Here is an 18,966-nt window from a genome sequence, read left to right on the forward strand (position 1 = left end):
CTGCACCAACATCTACCACAACTGTGCCAACATCTACCACAACAACTCCGCCAACCTCTACCAAGCTAACAACAACAACAACTGCCCCAACATCTACCACAACAACTCCGCCAACATCTACCACTCTTACAACAACTGTGCCAATATCTACCATTCTTTTAACAACATCTGTATCATCAACATTGATATCAACTGCATTAACATCATCTACCTCTTCACTGACAACAACTCAACCAGCAAGTCAGTCAACAGCATTATCTCCAGAAGCTGTCCTGCGAAGTAAGCCAATTAGATTTTGTTCACCCAAAAAAAATTAAGGTTTATTAATCTATGCTGATATGAATCTGATTTGAATTTGATTTTTATAGACATGACAGCAGTTGCGTACATTAATTTCAAAATGAGATCCTTCGTTGAGCTGAGGAATGATGAAATCGTTACATATCTTGAAAAGGTAAGTTGATTTTTGTCATTAATACACATTTTTCACATATAACAATAACTCTTTGGCAAAAATAATGACTTTATTCAACAATTCTTCTCCAATTCTTCATGGAGAGTACCACAACTCAAGCAAATGCTGAGTTAAATGTTAAAGGGTCACTTCACCCCAAAATAAAAAAGGTAGTCATCAATCACTTACCCTCATGTTGTCCTAAATTTACGTTTTGATGAAAAACGGAGGCTTGTGACTGTCCCGTTGACGGCCACACCATAATATTATTCATATTATTACGGTTAAACCGCTGATGGCAGATGGAGCAATTTGGGGGTGAATTAACCCTTTAAGGGCCATTTCGAAGCCTGCATACATAACCTGTCTAACATAAGATGCACCAGCTAAATGAGTGTAAAAGCAATAAGGCGGATTCTGCCTATTGGTTATCAATATGCTTATCAATTTTCCTTGCAGTTTTTCAAGTACACAAACAGCAGTGGGAACATCAGGATTACCGTGAGGAAATCAAAAAAACTATTGACTTGAGGATCTGACGCGGAAAGCTGCAGTCTTTGAACGAAACGATCAGGCAGTCAACTAAAAAAATGTTTTTCATTTCATGTGCATCGTTGCTTCAGATTAAACGTTTTCTGCTCCTTCAGTGTGAACGATTAAAAGCTCCCGTATAACATCTCAAATTTGAAGAACGCCAGAACGGGTTGCATCCATCTTGCTAGATATTAGCTAGGTAAGTCTTTCGAGACAATAGGCAAAAAATTTGTTAGTGTAAATAGGCTACAGATTTATAAGTGATATAACGTTTTAAATAAATGCTAATGTAGTTACGGTGGTTGAATCACAGGCGATCAGGTTTTCAGTTTGTTTCTGATGTTCCTCATTGATTGATTCACTTTTTCACACCTGCTGTTCGTTTCTTTTACGTCATCTTGATTATTTATTGTCAAATCTTTGTTATTTCTCATTGCTTAGGAGCTGGTTGCTCTGTTCTTGTTTTTAATTTCTTATTTTTTGTGAATAAAAGTACTTCTGCATTAGATCCCCTTTGTGACATCTTTAATTTTTGAGATTTAACCCATAAACTCCAGAAACACCAGATGTGTGCACGTTATTTGGAAGACATTAGTATGTAGTTATGAAGTCATGAAGTATTTAAAATATCTGGTAAATGCTCATCAATGTTGAAATGCCTTGGCAGGTTACAAAATGCTGATCAACCGGTGATGAAAACTAAAACTCTTATGAAAAAGCATAAGTATCAGATTTGTTTTTAAACCAATTTGACAGAAAAATGATTTAAATTTTGCAGGGCTTGCTTTATTTCTAAGCGTAACCTCTTCTCTGTCCTCTTCTTGATTTTTTTCAAATTTATCAAGATTATTAAGAAATCTAGACAACAGAAAATCTTTTAATCTCATCTGAAATACCTGAAAACAGTGATATCAGAAATGAATGATGGAAATCATGATATTTCCTCATACTGAAAATCTTGCATACTTTACTGATTTGTGATGTTTATCCATGTAAAAAAAAAAAAAAAAAAAAAAAAATATATATATATATATATATATATATATATATATATATATATAATAAAAGATTTTGATTCAATAAAAACATGTAAATGTTGAAAATGTCTGATTGCATTTTTGTCATGAGGCTTAAATCCAATAAATATGATTTTTGTTCCATTTTTATTATAACTTACTTTACACATGCGCACACAGACACACACAGACACACACACACACACACACATATATATATATATATATATATATATGTGTGTGTGTGTGTGTGTGTGTCAGCAGCTATCAAGTTAAATAATGTCATTACTACACACAAATCACACAAAGTAGTATTATAGTAATTTAATTGTACTTCATTTCATAGAAAAATAACTAAACTTGACATTTTAGCAGAATGTAAATGGTCAGGGCTGGTTAAAGGTCAGTAGGATTGTTTACCTTCAGTTCATCATTAATACCAAAGCTAGTTATTTATTTATTCAATTAAATATATATATATATATATATATATATATATATATATATATATATATATATATATATATATATATATATATATCAGAACTGTTTAAATATAAATATATATTAAATGCATGTCTAATCAATACAAATAATAAAGCCATGTAAACAGTCCAGACTCTGTGTATTAGGCTATACATGATTCAAAACCTACTGAGGAAAAACAATCACCAAAGAGGGGACTGTTACCATTCAATATACTGTTGAAATTCAATTAAGATAAACTTAGAATAAAGTGTTAAATAATAATAAGATTAAAGATTTCATCATCACGGCTTTATCTTACTAAACCCCGCCCACAGACGCGCTAGGCCAATCAGAGAAACTACGCCTCTCTAACTCGTTCCACTAACTTGTCAATCACGCGCGCCTAATCCCCGCCCACACAGGCGCTCGGCCAATCAGAAGAGGCGTACCACTTCCACCTTCGCCGCGAGCTGTGTAAATAAACCCCGCCCACGCACGAGGCGGAGACACGTCAACTTCTACTTGAGACTCCGTCGCCAAAATGCCCTCAAGTGAGTTTTTCAGATAAGTTTTGCGCGTTGACAATTTTGTCTTCTCCGGAAGGAACAAACGAGCTGCTCCGGCGGAGACGGCGATGGCTGTCGAGAGCGAGCGCGACGATCCGTTCCAACAAATTCTGCACCAGATCGGTGGAAAAAGTAACATTCATTTAATCAGCGCTGCGAGGGATCCCGATGGAGACACCGGCGTGTTACGGGACTTCGTCGCTGATATGTTTAGTAACGGGGAGCGTGAAGAAACCGGCGACCGCGCTGGCAACGGCGAAATCAAACTCCAAACGAACGCGTGCAGCCCCGATCAGCCGATCGCAGATCGATCCGATGACTGCAGCCGGAGCCACAGACCAGACCCGCTCCAGAACAAAACCGTGAGCTCGAGCCGAAACGTCGGCGGAAAGCAGAGAGCCATTAAGTGCTCCTTGATCGTGTTCATCTTCGGGCACGACTACTTGCGTCGTACAGAGAGTCGCGCGTGCTTGAGGGAGATCCTGAAGGACGTGAGAGCCCGGATCAAGAGAAACGCGCTCCGTCCGGCTCTCCTGGGACTCGTTCACACGGACTGCGATCGAGCGGAGAGTCGCGATTCATGACATGTCCAAAAAAAGTTGTTCATACCGTGCCCGGGTCAATTTGACCCGCCTATTTTTAAAAAAATACCATTTTTTCTGTCTATCTGAAATACTATTTAACTTTGTTGTTGTTGTTTGTCCCACTTTTTGTGCATAGACATAAAAATGACTTTTGTAGCTAAAATTGTTCCCAAACTTAAATACGTCAGAGCGCAAAATTAGGATTGGTGTCTTTTAAAAGATAAAACATCACCAATTTATAAGAGTAAATAAGTGATAGAAGTTTAAATGTATAATAATTTAATATGTATCATATAAATGTAAATATATAGCATATTTTACAAAACATATTTACAACTAAATCAAAGCCATATCATTTGAGCAAAGTTGTGCACAAAAGTTTAGGTTGATATCTAAAAAAATTACTTTTGTGGAAATAACGGCTAAAAACATGATAGATTCAGATATTCGTTATTTGACATTTATGAAAACTACCAATATTAGATGTTTATTGATTGCACTTGACTGTATGTTTGTTGGTTTTCTTATGTTTTGTGACGTTATGAATCCTGTTTTCAACAGCAGACGAGGGTCAATGTGAAAGAACCTTTATCCAGAAGAAAAAATCCTTAATAAAAGCTTTTTTTTTTTTAAAAACCGGCTGATTGTCTGGAATCTGTGTTACGAAAGAGCTTTTTCTCATCAAACACATTCCGCTAACTGTGTAGCTGACGTAGTCTGAAATCACTTTCAGGTTTGCTGGAATGCAGATCCACCCGTGACCCAGAAACATTATGTCACGAGAAACACAAAGCGATTTAATATATTGTGACCATTCACACAATAATACAAAGCATTCTCAGCTATTTATATTGTTGTTCCTTATCCTTAAGGACATTTACATACTTGACGTAATGTTTGGAAATGTTTATATATATATATATATGTATTATATATTACTACTGACTCATAATGAGAACATATATTACTTAAAATTAGTGGGTAGGTGGAGTTTAAAGGCAGTATAATTTTTTTTTAATGTATTTGTTTACTTACTTGTGGATCGATACCAACATTTAAGATGTCTATTTAAATTGAAATATTTTAGTTATGTGATGTATATGGAGGTATATTCATGCGCGATACATCTTTTCCATGAACCCTTGGGGCAATTTTTTGGATTTTAAAAGAAACGTTATTTTTACTTTTTTTACACGGACACCACAAACGCCTCTTAATCAACAACAACATCAACATACGCGAGCAATTTCATTAGATGCATTAATTGTTTGTTACTTTACAAATCAATCAGCCAAAAAAGACAGTAAAATACATTCCTCAATTACGAGCAAAACTCGAGCTGCCATACAACTTATTATTACTGTGTCTGTGTCGAAAAATGAATTCAGTCATATAAGTGATAATGAAATATGTAGCGCAGGTTGTGAACTACACTGAAATCGCAAAATCTTTAGTTGGAGCTCATCCGTTGGCTGTATTCGGTCGCCTTTATAGTAACAGGTAACAAATCCTAACATATACAACATGTTCTAGCCAGTGTTTCATACGAAAAGGCTTCTGTCGTTAAGGAAATCTGCATTTTAAAAGGTCTGAAACGAGGAGATGATCACGTCGAACGGTAGCACGAAAGACAAAACTTCAAATAAAACAAACAAAAAACTTAACCACTCCCTTCTAATCAACATTCATTCGACGGATGCAGTTTTTGAGCTATTGGTCGCTGCTGCCTTTTTGGTTGTTTTATTTACTTTTCTTACACATAACACCTCAATCAAATGCATCTACAACTCAGTCAATAGAGATAGAGGTAACTTTCCGGTTATGTTAGTAACCATAGCAACGTGCTCCCTGAAGGTGACCTGCAGCAGCTCGTGTTTCAGGGCAAGTTCTTTTCAGAGGCCCTTTTGGTGACAATTATACAAGGTGTTTTCATATCATGAACGAACGTCCGTTTTTCAAAGGAATCATCGCTTCGTTTAACGAGCCTTGTGAAACCTCGTGGGCCGGCGCTCTTCGTAGTTTCGCGTCAGGACGGTTTCTCCACGATGGGGCGATGCGGAGCATCTGGGAAAACTTGATACTTCCACATCACTTTCTATTTCAGGGTTTCCAAATGCGATTGATGCACTGATGGGACCCACGTTCCTATTAAAGCTCCTTCAATCGATGTTAATAGGACATCGGTCCACATGTGAAGGCAACAACATTTTCTGTTCTTAATCTTTTGGTTTTAAACCCGTTAAACTCATCCCTGCTTCCACTAACTATGTGATGCAGCTCATCACTAACGTCGAGGCAAAATGGCCACAGTTTTTCAGGGAGTCATCGTTCGCCACACATTTCAACAGGGTACGTTTTTTTTACTGCACCAAAGAAATCGAAGACTTCAAGAGACGCGATTTATCACAAACGCTTTTATTAAATTACTTGCACTGTTCGTTTCTGTACTTCTTGGAATAAAGTGAAACGGTTTTATTTTTTATTTGTTCGCTTTGCACGCCCACACTTCAAAATGTAACAGCGTTCGCAAAGTCCTAACCTTGAGGCCGTGCTCCAGCATTTCGAGTTTGGCTTTTTTACTGGATAGTGTCTTATTCTACATTTGAAGCTGTATCTAAATTGTCTTTTCTGAAGGATTTGATTAAAAAAACTTCCAAGCAGGGAGGATTGTGATCAGATGCGCTTGTGTGAACACAAAAAGTGAAACCTTCACTCAAGGCTACATCGTTAACATTATTCATTCGATATTTACCACGCCATGAGAAAATCTGACGCTCATCTATAGGTGATATTTAAATGCATACTAACACCCACACAGTTATAACTGTATTAATAATCCAGTTGGCTCTATAATACGCAGAAGCAAAAAACACAAACTATAGACCAAACCTGAAAAAATGGCACCACAGTCAAAGAAAAATGGAAAAGAAATGGACCAAAGAAGTAGATGAGTTTGTTTTTTTTCATCTGAACACATATGGAGATACTGAACATCGTTGGCTCAATCATGGATAAGTTCATTTTGGGCAGACTGTCACTTTAATACACCACAAAAGTGCATTCGCATACATCTAACGAGGAAGAAGTCATATTGGCAAGTCACGCTCTGTAACGATCTTCTGACTGAAAAAGGTGAAAGCTTGTAGAAACTTGGCAATTATCCAGACAACCGCTCAATGAAATGCTGATTAACCAGAGTCAGTCATGGAGAAATTTCACGAAACCTAAATAAACTTACCGTTCTCTTATGACAATATGTTTGACAATGAGATATAAGTTCATTTTCTTCTCACGTATACACTTGGATTTAAAACCAACTTGGTTTGAAGTTTGAAGGGCCTGTTTTAGTTCACAAACCAAAAAATCTATTTCATCAAGATTAGTAAGGAACTTAGAAGATAAGATTATAGATGACACTGATATTATGAACGCATCAAGTTTTTTATATCCTCTACAGCCAATAGAGTGTGACCAAAAGTGAATGATGGGAATTTCATTTCCTCATACTAAAATTGTGCCATAAGTTTCCTTACCGACTTGCAACATGTTGCAGCCAAATGCAAAATCTACTTCAAAGCAATCATTTTTCTTAGTAAAAGCATTTTTGAGTTAATAGCTTTCTGCATTTTTTATTTTTGCAGAGAAATATTAAATAATAAAACACTGTGAACGAAAATCCAATTTCTCGATGCTTCATTTCATAAACGTTAAACAGCTGAGACATAAACTGAACGAGTTTCACAGACATTTGAGTGAGAAATTGAATATTAATACATTTTTATTATGTGCTCGTTGATCTTAAAGGGACTTACTCTGGGAACCTGTTATATTAGTACAAATGAATTGGTGGGTGGAGTTTAAAGACAAGTTTTATTTTTATGTCAAACGCATCAGTCAGGCAGAAGAAGAAAATTAATCTCGAGGTTCGCATTACTCATGTTAGGTTTTTTGGAGATTAAAAAAAGATGTTTCGATTTATTATGCTCACTGGATTGGTTTTACTGATCGGTGGATCAATACCAACAGGTAAGATTTAAATCTAAATATCATAATATTAATCTGTTAAGTGAAGTGAGATGTCCTGATATGATGTTTTATATTCCATAAACTCCCTTTAATTAAACGAGAGAGCAAATCTGTGATTGCTATCTTTGGGCCTATTGGTGCTATCTCTGATATTTCTAGTAATCTTACAATAAAAATCATTTATTCCAGACTAGACTATTGCAGTTGGTCTCAATGAATCATCGTTGTTGCCTGTCGCTTGGAGTTTGTTAAAAATACAGCACTAGAAGAGGCAAAGTATTTCCCCAGTCTTAGCATCTCTTCATTGGTGCAGCATAGAATCCATTTTGAGATTTCATTATTTGTTTTTAAAGCATTAAATGGTGTAGCCCCATCCTATCAGGATAAGCTTCTCAGTTACCAACAGTCTTTTCAAACTCTTCGATCCTCTGGTAAACAACGCTTGCAAGTTCCCCGCTCTTGTTTTTTTTCTGCAGCTGGTCCCAGATTATGGTATAGCTTACTTCCGGACATTAGATCTGCGCCTTACGGTTATCAGTATATTTGAATGTTATAACAGATATTTCAGTATATTTACATTATATCAGTTACTGAAATACATTTTAATTAAATTAAGTAGCGTTTGTAAATCCTAAAATGTTGCTACCACATGTTGCTGCTAAGTTCTGGCAACCACAGCTGCTGGTATTTTGTAAATGTCACAGATTTTTTTACACTATGGCTCTCTGCTTCTATCAAAACATTGGTCTGTTTGTTTGAGCATTGCGACAGCCCAACAGAGCAAAACTTGGAGGAAGAACTTGGCTAGTGTTCTGGGAAACAGTTTGTGTTTATTTCTGCAATTGAGTTTGATGCCAAAATTGGCAGACGTTTGCTTTAGTGTTTGAAATAAAAACTAAAATTTAGTGATTCATAATACATGTGAAAGTAGATTAAACAAGGGATTCAGTAGTGAAACTGCTCTTTGCGAAAGTAGATTATGTCTAATTCTGCAAGTTTATCAGTACCTTTTAAATCAACTCTTGCTCTACAATTATAATTCCTTACATTTCTTAATAACTGCTCATCAAATTCTAAATCAAACTGCCAAGAAAAGACAAAACTAAAGTACTTCCTGCAAAAACAAGAAATTGCTGTTACTGGCAATTGATGTTTCTCGTTAACAAGGTTTTTTTTAAATAATTCAGAGGATATTGATTTGTTGTTTTCTGTCTCACATTGTCAGTTTTCACTGTTCACCTGTCCTACCAGTAGGATGCCTTTATTAGAGACAGTCACCAATCTGAAGCAGCTGAAGATGCATTACACCAATAGATAACACCCTGGTTAATACTTTGCTTGTAAAGATCACTGTTCTCTGCCATATGTAAATGTTTTTTTCTTCTATCGTCTATTGAAGTTATACTGTTTTATGTTCATTTGCATCAGCTGCTCAAACAACAGAAACAACAACTGAACCCACGTCTACAAATGAAACATTACCTACATCAGCATCTCCATCTGAATCAACGACAACAGCTGAAACAACTGAGACAACAACTGAACCCACGTCTACAACTGAAACATTAACTACATTAACATCTACATCTGAATCAACAACAAAAGCTGAAACAACTGAAACCAAATCTACCCTGTGACAGAAAAACAACAACGGCTCCATCTACCACAACTGCACCAACATCTACCACTCTAACAACAACAACTCTGCCAACATCTACCACTTTATCAACAACAACTCTGCCAACATCTACCACATCTACCACAACTGCACCAACATCTACCACTCTAACAACAACAACTCTGCCAACATCTACCACTTTATCAACAACAACTGAGCCAACATCTACCACTCTAACAACAACAACAACTGAGCCAACATCTACCACTCTAACAACAACAACTGAGCCAACATCTACTACAACAACTGAGCCATCATCTACCACTCTAACAACAACAACTATGCCAACATCTACCACTTTATCAACAACAACTCTGCCAACATCTACCACTTTATCAACAACAACTCTGCCAACATCTACCACTTTATCAACAACAACTGAGCCAACATCTACCACAACAACTGAGCTAACATCTACCACTCTAACAACAACAACTGAGCCAACATCTACTACAACAACTGAGCCAACATCTACCACTCTAACAACAACAACTGAGCTAACATCTACCACAACAACTGAGCTAACATCTACCACTCTAACAACAACAACTGAGCAAACATCTACCACAACAACTGAGACAACATCTACCACTCTAACAACAACAACTGAGCCAACATCTACTACAACAACTGAGCCAACATCGACCACTCTAACAACAACAACTGAGCTAACATCTACCACTCTAACAACAACAACTGAGCTACCATCTACCACAACAACTGAGCTAACATCTACCACTCTAACAAAAACTGCTGAGCCAACATCTACCACAACAACTGAGCCAACATCTACCACTCTAACAACAACAACTGAGCCAACATCTACCACAACAACTGAGACAACATCTACCACTCTATCAACAACAACTGAGCCAACATCGACCACTCTATCATCAACAACAGCTGAGCCAACATCTACCACCACAACTGAGCCAACATCTACCACTCTAACAACAACAGCTACACCAACATCTGCCACAACAACTGAGCCAACATCTACTATTCTAACAACAACAACTGAGCCAACATCTACCACTCTAACAACAACAACTGAGCCAACATCTACCTCTCTAACAACAGCAGATGCGCCAACATCTACCACAATAACTGAACCAACATCTACCACTCTAACAACTGAGCCAACATCTACCACAACAACTGAGCCATCTACCACTCTTGCAACAACTACACCAACATCTACCACAACAACTGCACCAACATCTACCACTCTATCAACAACAACTGAGCCAACATCTACCACTCTATCAACAACAACTGAGCCAACATCTACCACCACAACTGAGCCAACATCTACCACTCTAACAACAACAACTGCACCAACATCTACCACAACAACTGAGCCATCTACCACTCTTGCAACAACTGCACCAACATCTACCACAACAACTGCACCAACATCTACCACTCTATCAACAACAACTGAGCCAACATCTACCACTCTATCAACAACAACTGAGCCAACATCTACCACAACAACTGAGCCAACATCCACCACTCTAACAACAACAGCTGCACCAGCATCTACCACTCTAACAACAACAACTGAGCCTACATCTACCACTCTAATAACAACAACTGAGCCAACATCTACCACAACAACTGAGACAACATCTACCACTCTATCAACCACAACTGAGCCAACATCTACCACTCTAACAACAACAGCTGCACCAACATCTGCCACAACAACTGAGCCAACATCTACTTTTCTAACAACAACAACTGAGCCTACATCTACCACTCTAACAACAACAGATGCGCCAACATCTACCACAATAACTGAACCAACATCTACCACTCTAACAACAACAACTGAGCCAACATCTACCACAACAACTGAGCCAACATCTACCACAACAACTCCGCCAACATCTACCACAACAACTCCGCCAACATCTACCACAACAACTCCGCCAACATCTACCACAACAACTGAGCCAACATCTACTATTCTAACAACAACAACTGAGCCAACATCCACCATTCTGTCAACAACAGCTGCGCCAATACTTACCACAACAACTGAGCCAACATCTACCACTCTATCAACAACAACTGCACCAACATCTACCACAACAACTCCGCCAACATCTACCACAACAACTGCCCCAACATCTACCACTCTAACAACAACAACAACTGCACCAACATCTACCACAACAACTGAGCCAACATCTACCACAACATCTACTATTCTAACAACAACAACTGAGCTAACATCTACCATTCTATCAACGACAACTGAGCCAACATCTACCATTCTATCAACAACAGCTACGCCAATACTTACCACAACAACTGAGTCAACATCTACCACTTTAACAACAACTGCACCAACATCTACCACTCCATCAACAACAACTGCACCAACATCTACCACTCCATCAACAACAACTGTGCCAACATCTACCACTCTAATAACAACAACTGAGTCAACATCTACCACTTTAACAACAACTGAGCCAACATCTACCTCTCTAACAACAACTGCACCAACATCTACCACAACAAGTGCACCAACATCCACCACAACAACTGAGCCAAAATCTACCACTATATCATCAACAACAGCTGAGCCAACACCTACCACAACAACTGCGCTAACATCTACCACTCTAACAACAACAGCTGCACCAACATCTGCCACAACAACTGAACCAACATCTACCACTCTAACAACAACAAACTGAGCCAACTTCTACCACTTTAACAACAACAACTGAGCTAACATCTACCACTCTAACAACAACAACCGATCCAACATCTACCACAACAACTGAACCAACATCTACCACAACAACTGAGCCAACATCTACCACTCTATCAACAACAACTGAGTCAACATCTACCACTTTAACAACAACTGCACTAACATATACCACTCCATCAACAACAACTGTGCCAAAGTCTACCACTCTAACAACAACAACTGCACCAACATCTACCACAACAACTCCGCCAACATCTACCACAACAACAGCGCCAACATCTACCACAACAACTGAGCCAACATCGACCACAACAACTGCGCCAAACATCTACCACAACAACTGAGCCAACATCTACCACAACAACTGAGCCAACATATACCACTCTAACAACAACAACCGATCCAACATCTACCACAACAACTGAACCAACATCTACCACAACAACTGAGCCAACATCTACCACTCTATCAACAACAACTGAGTCAACATCTACCACTTTAACAACAACTGCACTAACATATACCACTCCATCAACAACAACTGTGCCAAAGTCTACCACTCTAACAACAACAACTGCACCAACATCTACCACAACAACTCCGCCAACATCTACCACAACAACAGCGCCAACATCTACCACAACAACTGAGCCAACATCGACCACAACAACTGCGCCAACATCTACCACAACAACTGAGCCAACATATACCACTCTAACAACAACAACAACTGCGCCAACATCTACCACAACAACTCCGCCAACATCTACCACTCTAACAACAACAACTGCACCAACATCTACCACAACTGTGCCAACACCTACCACAACAACTCCGCAAACCTCTACCAAGCTAACAACAACAACAACTGCCCCAACATCTACCACAACAACTCCGCCAACATCTACCACTCTTACAACAACTGTGCCAATATCTACCATTCTTTTAACAACATCTGTATCATCAACATTGATATCAACTGCATTAACATCATCTACCTCTTCACTGACAACAACTCAACCAGCAAGTCAGTCAACAGCATTATCTCCAGAAGCTGTCCTGCGAAGTAAGCCAATTAGATTTTGTTCACCCAAAAAAAATTAAGGTTTATTAATCTATGCTGATATGAATCTGATTTGAATTTGATTTTTATAGACATGACAGCAGTTGCGTACATTAATTTCAAAATGAGATCCTTCGTTGAGCTGAGGAATGATGAAATCGTTACATATCTTGAAAAGGTAAGTTGATTTTTTGTCATTAATACACATTTTTCACATATAACAATAACTCTTTGGCAAAAATAATGACTTTATTCAACAATTCTTCTCCAATTCTTCATGGAGAGTACCACAACTCAAGCAAATGCTGAGTTAAATGTTAAAGGGTCACTTCACCCCAAAATAAAAAAGGTAGTCATCAATCACTTACCCTCATGTTGTCCTAAATTTACGTTTTTGATGAAAAACGGGAGGCTTGTGACTGTCCCGTTGACGGCCACACCATAATATTATTCATATTATTACGGTTAAACCGCTGATGGCAGATGGAGCAATTTGGGGGTGAATTAACCCTTTAAGGGCCATTTCGAAGCCTGCATACATAACCTGTCTAACATAAGATGCACCAGCTAAATGAGTGTAAAAGCAATAAGGCGGATTCTGCCTATTGGTTATCAATATGCTTATCAATTTTCCTTGCAGTTTTTCAAGTACACAAACAGCAGTGGGAACATCAGGATTACCGTGAGGAAATCAAAAAAACTATTGACTTGAGGATCTGACGCGAAAGCTGCAGTCTTTGAACGGCGATCAGGCAGTCAACTAAAAAAATGTTTTTCATTTCATGTGCATCGTTGCTTCAGATTAAACGCGTTTTCTGCTCCTTCAGTGTGAACGATTAAAAAGCTCCCGTATAACATCTCAAATTTGAAGAACGCCAGAACGGGTTGCATCCATCTTGCTAGATATTAGCTAGGTAAGTCTTTCGAGACAATAGGCAAAAATTTGTTAGTGTAAATAGGCTACAGATTTATAAGTGATATAACGTTTTAAATAAATGCTAATGTAGTTACGGTGGTTGAATCACAGGCGATCAGGTTTTCAGTTTGTTTCTGATGTTCCTCATTGATTGATTCACTTTTTCACACCTGCTGTTCGTTTCTTTTACGTCATCTTGATTATTTATTGTCAAATCTTTGTTATTTCTCATTGCTTAGGAGCTGGTTGCTCTGTTCTTGTTTCTAATTTCTTATTTTTTTGTGAATAAAAGTACTTCTGCATTAGATCCCCTTTGTGACATCTTTAATTTTTGAGATTTAACCCTTAAACTCCAGAAACACCAGATGTGTGCACGTTTTTTGGAAGACATTAGTATGTAGTTATGAAGTCACGCTTTAAAATATCTGGTAAATCCTCATCAATGTTAAAATGCCTTGGCAGGTTACAAAATGCTGATCAACCGGTGATGAAAACTAAATAAACTCTTATGAAAAAGTATCAGATTTGTTTTTTAAATCAATTTGACAGAAAAATGATTTCAATTTTGCAGGGCTTGCTTTATTTCTAAGCGTAACCTCTTCTCTGTCCCTCTTCTTGATTTTTTTTCAAATTTATCAAGATTATTAAGAAATCTAGACAACAGAAAAGCTTTTAATCTCATCTGAAATACCTGAAAACAGTGATATCAGAAATGAATGACGGAAATCATGATATTTCCTCATACTGAAAATCTTGCATACTTTACTGATTTGTGATGTTTATCCATGTAAAAAAAAAAACAACAAAAAAAAAAACAAATATATATATATATATATATATATATATATATATATATATATAATAAAAGATTTTGATTCAATAAAAACATGTAAATGTTGAAAATGTCTGATTGCATTTTTGTCACGAGGCTTAAATCCAATAAATATGATTTTTGTTCCATTTTTATTATAACTTTACACATGCGCACACAGACACACACACACACACACACACACACACACACACACATATATATATATATATGTGTGTGTGTGTGTGTGTGTCAGCAGCTATCAAGTTAAATAATGTCATTACTACACACAAATCACACAAAGTAGTATTATAGTAATTTAATTGTACTTCATTTCATAGAAAAATAACTAAACTTGACATTTTAGCAGAATGTAAATGGTCAGGGCTGGTTAAAGGTCAGTAGGATTGTTTACCTTCAGTTCATCATTAATACCAAAGCTAGTTATTTATTTATTCAATTAAATATATATATATCAGAACCGTTTAAATATAAATATATATTAAATGCATGTCTAATCAATACAAATAATAAAGCCATGTAAACAGTCCAGACTCTGTGTATTAGGCTATACATGATTCAAAACCTACTGAGGAAAAACAATCACCAAAGAGGGGACTGTTACCATTCAATATACTGTTGAAATTCAATTAAGATAAACTTAGAATAAAGTGTTAAATAATAATAAGATTAAAGATTTCATCATCACGGCTTTATCTTAATAAACCCCGCCCACAGACGCGCTAGGCCAATCAGAGAAACTACGCCTCTCTAACTCGTTCCACTAACTTGTCAATCACGCGCGCCTAATCCCCCGCCCACACAGGCGCTCGGCCAATCAGAAGAGGCGTACCACTTCCACCTTCGCCGCGAGCTGTGTAAATAAACCCCGCCCACGCACGAGGCGGAGACACGTCAACTTCTACTTGAGACTCCGTCGCCAAAATGCCCTCAAGTGAGTTTTTCAGATAAGTTTTGCGCGTTGACAATTTTGTCTTCTCCGGAAGGAACAAACGAGCTGCTCCGGCGGAGACGGCGATGGCTGTCGAGAGCGAGCGCGACGATCCGTTCCAACAAATTCTGCACCAGATCGGTGGAAAAAGTAACATTCATTTAATCAGCGCTGCGAGGATCCCGATGGAGACACCGGCGTGTTACGGGACTTCGTCGCTGATATGTTTAGTAACGGGGAGCGTGAAGAAACCGGCGACCGCGCTGGCAACGGCGAAATCAAACTCCAAACGAACGCGTGCAGCCCCGATCAGCCGATCGCAGATCGATCCGATGACTGCAGCCGGAGCCACAGACCAGACCCGCTCCAGAACAAAACCGTGAGCTCGAGCCGAAACGTCGGCGGAAAGCAGAGAGCCATTAAGTGCTCCTTGATCGTGTTCATCTTCGGGCACGACTACTTGCGTCGTACAGAGAGTCGCGCGTGCTTGAGGGAGATCCTGAAGGACGTGAGAGCCCGGATCAAGAGAAACGCGCTCCGTCCGGCTCTCCTGGGACTCGTTCACACGGACTGCGATCGAGCGGAGAGTCGCGATTCGGTGGAGTTACTGGATCGGTCGCTGCGGGCGGTTTTCGCTAACCACCCCCCGCAGGCCATATGGACCGGGCGCTACGTCGCAAAGTCCCCGGACCTGTTGCAGGCGATCAGGCGGAACACCTGCAGGGCGGTGAAGTGCTCGATGTCTGCAGGTCAGAGGTTCACCGGAGCTTCACCGGACGGCGTGGCGCGACGCGGTTATTTTGAGGGGAAACGCAAGAGGCGATTTCGTGCACATATGCGCGGTGTGGTCGTTATGGAAAAGTACGATTGTTAAGAACAAAAAAAAAAGTAAACGTGATGGACCACCTCGCCCGGAAAAACCCGTTGGATACAAGAAAAAAACGTACGAATCAAGTTTTTCTGTGTAAAAGTGCAGTAGACATATGCGTTTGACCATTGCATTGGACTTTTACACATGTACTCGCATTCTAAAAATAATAATATAAATACTAAAAATTATAAATTAATAAATTATACTTTTTTTTCATCATTTTAACAATTGAAGTGCGATAGCTAATAGTGCTAGCATGTAATATTATTTTGGCGCATCATGCCTTTTTGCTGTTTATCGATTTAAATATTTGAGCTCTCAAGAGTCGCTGAATTCCAAATAGCTGTCAAAAAATGAAACTTTTCATACGACGTTAGAGATTTGAATAAAAAAATTATTAAAGTGATTCAAAGTGCACAATTATAATCAAGATTTTCCCCGCGTTTTTAACAGCGACGACGTGTTTTTGTATATGCGCGCGAAAACAGCGTATCATACGTACGTAAAAAAAGCGTCTCATATGAACGGCATCAAATTTCGTATGATGCGTGCAAAAACTATCATATTACGTGTTATTTTTACGCGAAAGCCACTTAACACGTACACGCCAACAAATTCGCATATGCGCGCGAAAACCGCGTATCATATGCACGTAAAAAAAGCGTCTCGTGTGCACGCGAAACTTTTTGCGCATCAATACCGTGGCTTTTGTTTTATTTCTATCTATATATAGATATAATGGTGTCAAACCTGAGTGTTTGGAGTGCGTTTTGGTTCACTGTGTAGGTCGCACGTCTTGCTGAATGGCATGTTTTGGGGACTTTAATGAAAGGAGGCCGCTAGAAGAAAGCAATGGCTGTTTGTGTTGCAGATGGCGCCGTTGGCGGCAAAAGCGGTTTGTTCTGGCCACTGAAGTGTTTCCCGGGAATTTTCCGGAAGGCTCGCAGAGGACGGGCCGACTTGAACGAGGGTTGGCAGCAAGGTACGAGGCTGTTCGTTTGCATTCAGCCCGAAGGCCGGTGTTTGAGTGTCACTAACCGCACGATCTCGACTCTCTCCAGCCGACCCGCATCCGACCCAGGAAGGACTTCCGCTCCGGACGCAGCCCGCCGCAGACTGACTCCGCGGCAGCTTGATGAAGAGACCGAAGAGGAGGAGAGACGTGTGTCTGTGCGCTGCACGGCTCATATACGTGACTCAGCAGTCGGGACGGTTTGGGGAAATGAGAAACGAAGGCGACGAACTGCTGCTGGAGCATTACTCCTGATGCGTTTTTAGTTGTCTCAGAAGGGTACTCCACTACATGATACCTGTGCTGTTTATTAGTATAAACCGATGTGATGTGACACTTGAACACTGTGATTGACTGCTGTATGGGTGTTTGTTTTCAATTCATAATAGTGCTGATGAACGATTAATCCACCCAAAATAAAAGTGTACATGATGTTTATTATGTCTATATGAAAACTACACACAGTGTATATTTTGAAAAGGTATATGTGTGTAAATATATATATATATATATATATATATATATATATTTTTTTATAAATTATTATTATATATTTTATATATATATATATATATATTATTATTATATATAATAATATATATATATATATATTACATATTATTATATATTTTATATATATAAAATATATATTTATATATATATATATAATATATTCATATTTATATATACATGTGTGTGTATATATATATATACATGTGTATATATGAATATATATATATATATAATAAACCGCACTCATGTAAAAAGAATAAATCACTGGCCAAATAAATTAGGTATTTCGTTCTAGAAACGCGATTCCTTAATGTGATTCCAAGAAAACAATAAATGCAATTAATTTTAGCTGTTTACGACGGATTCAGCGTCTTTATTGTGGCCACAGAGTAGGCTTAAACTAAATCTTTGTAATTTTCTGCAGACCGTTTACAATCTGAACAACTGATCCGGTGTTTTGTAAACGAGTGATTCGTTTGAGTCGGTTCTTTTCTGTTCATGATTCATACCGAATGATTCGAACCGACGCTCGAACAGGTTTATCGCTTGGTAAAAAATAAAAACAATAGATTAAATAGATAATAGATTAAAACAATCACAGCATTAAAACAAATCTATCAAACTATTAAAACAGTCTAAAGTGTTAAAATAACAAGAAAAATCGACACAATAAATGTACATTTGTACTGTAAGCTGACTTTATTTGTTTAAATGAATAAATTAATTTTTATTTGAGATTTAAAAAAGAAATGTTTTCCATGTTTTTATTAT

The 18,966-nt window shown here is 38.1% G+C and overlaps 1 protein-coding gene, 1 long non-coding RNA gene and 1 pseudogene across 2 annotated transcripts; all 3 read left to right on the top strand.

Annotated features, from left to right (window-relative positions):
* Positions 1–62: 62 nt before the first annotated feature.
* On the top strand, positions 63–1,794 carry LOC122334055. Its single transcript, XR_006248714.1, has 3 exons — positions 63–279; positions 369–454; positions 914–1,794. It is a non-coding gene; the product is annotated as an uncharacterized LOC122334055 (long non-coding RNA).
* A 7,501-nt stretch (positions 1,795–9,295) lies between these two features.
* On the top strand, positions 9,296–13,843 carry LOC122334039 (mucin-2-like; the record flags this gene model as incomplete). The annotated part of the gene is made up of 5 exons (XM_043231930.1): positions 9,296–10,300; positions 10,895–11,532; positions 12,534–13,123; positions 13,213–13,298; positions 13,761–13,843. Coding segments are annotated over 5 exons (2,391 nt in total), but the record flags the coding sequence as incomplete, so codon positions are not given.
* Positions 13,844–15,667: 1,824 nt separating this feature from the next.
* On the top strand, positions 15,668–18,122 carry LOC122334056 (annotated as a pseudogene).
* Positions 18,123–18,966: the final 844 nt, after the last annotated feature.

Source organism: Puntigrus tetrazona, unplaced genomic scaffold (assembly GCF_018831695.1).
Source record: "Puntigrus tetrazona isolate hp1 unplaced genomic scaffold, ASM1883169v1 S000000472, whole genome shotgun sequence".
In the NCBI taxonomy this organism is placed as follows: Eukaryota; Metazoa; Chordata; class Actinopteri; order Cypriniformes; family Cyprinidae; genus Puntigrus; species Puntigrus tetrazona.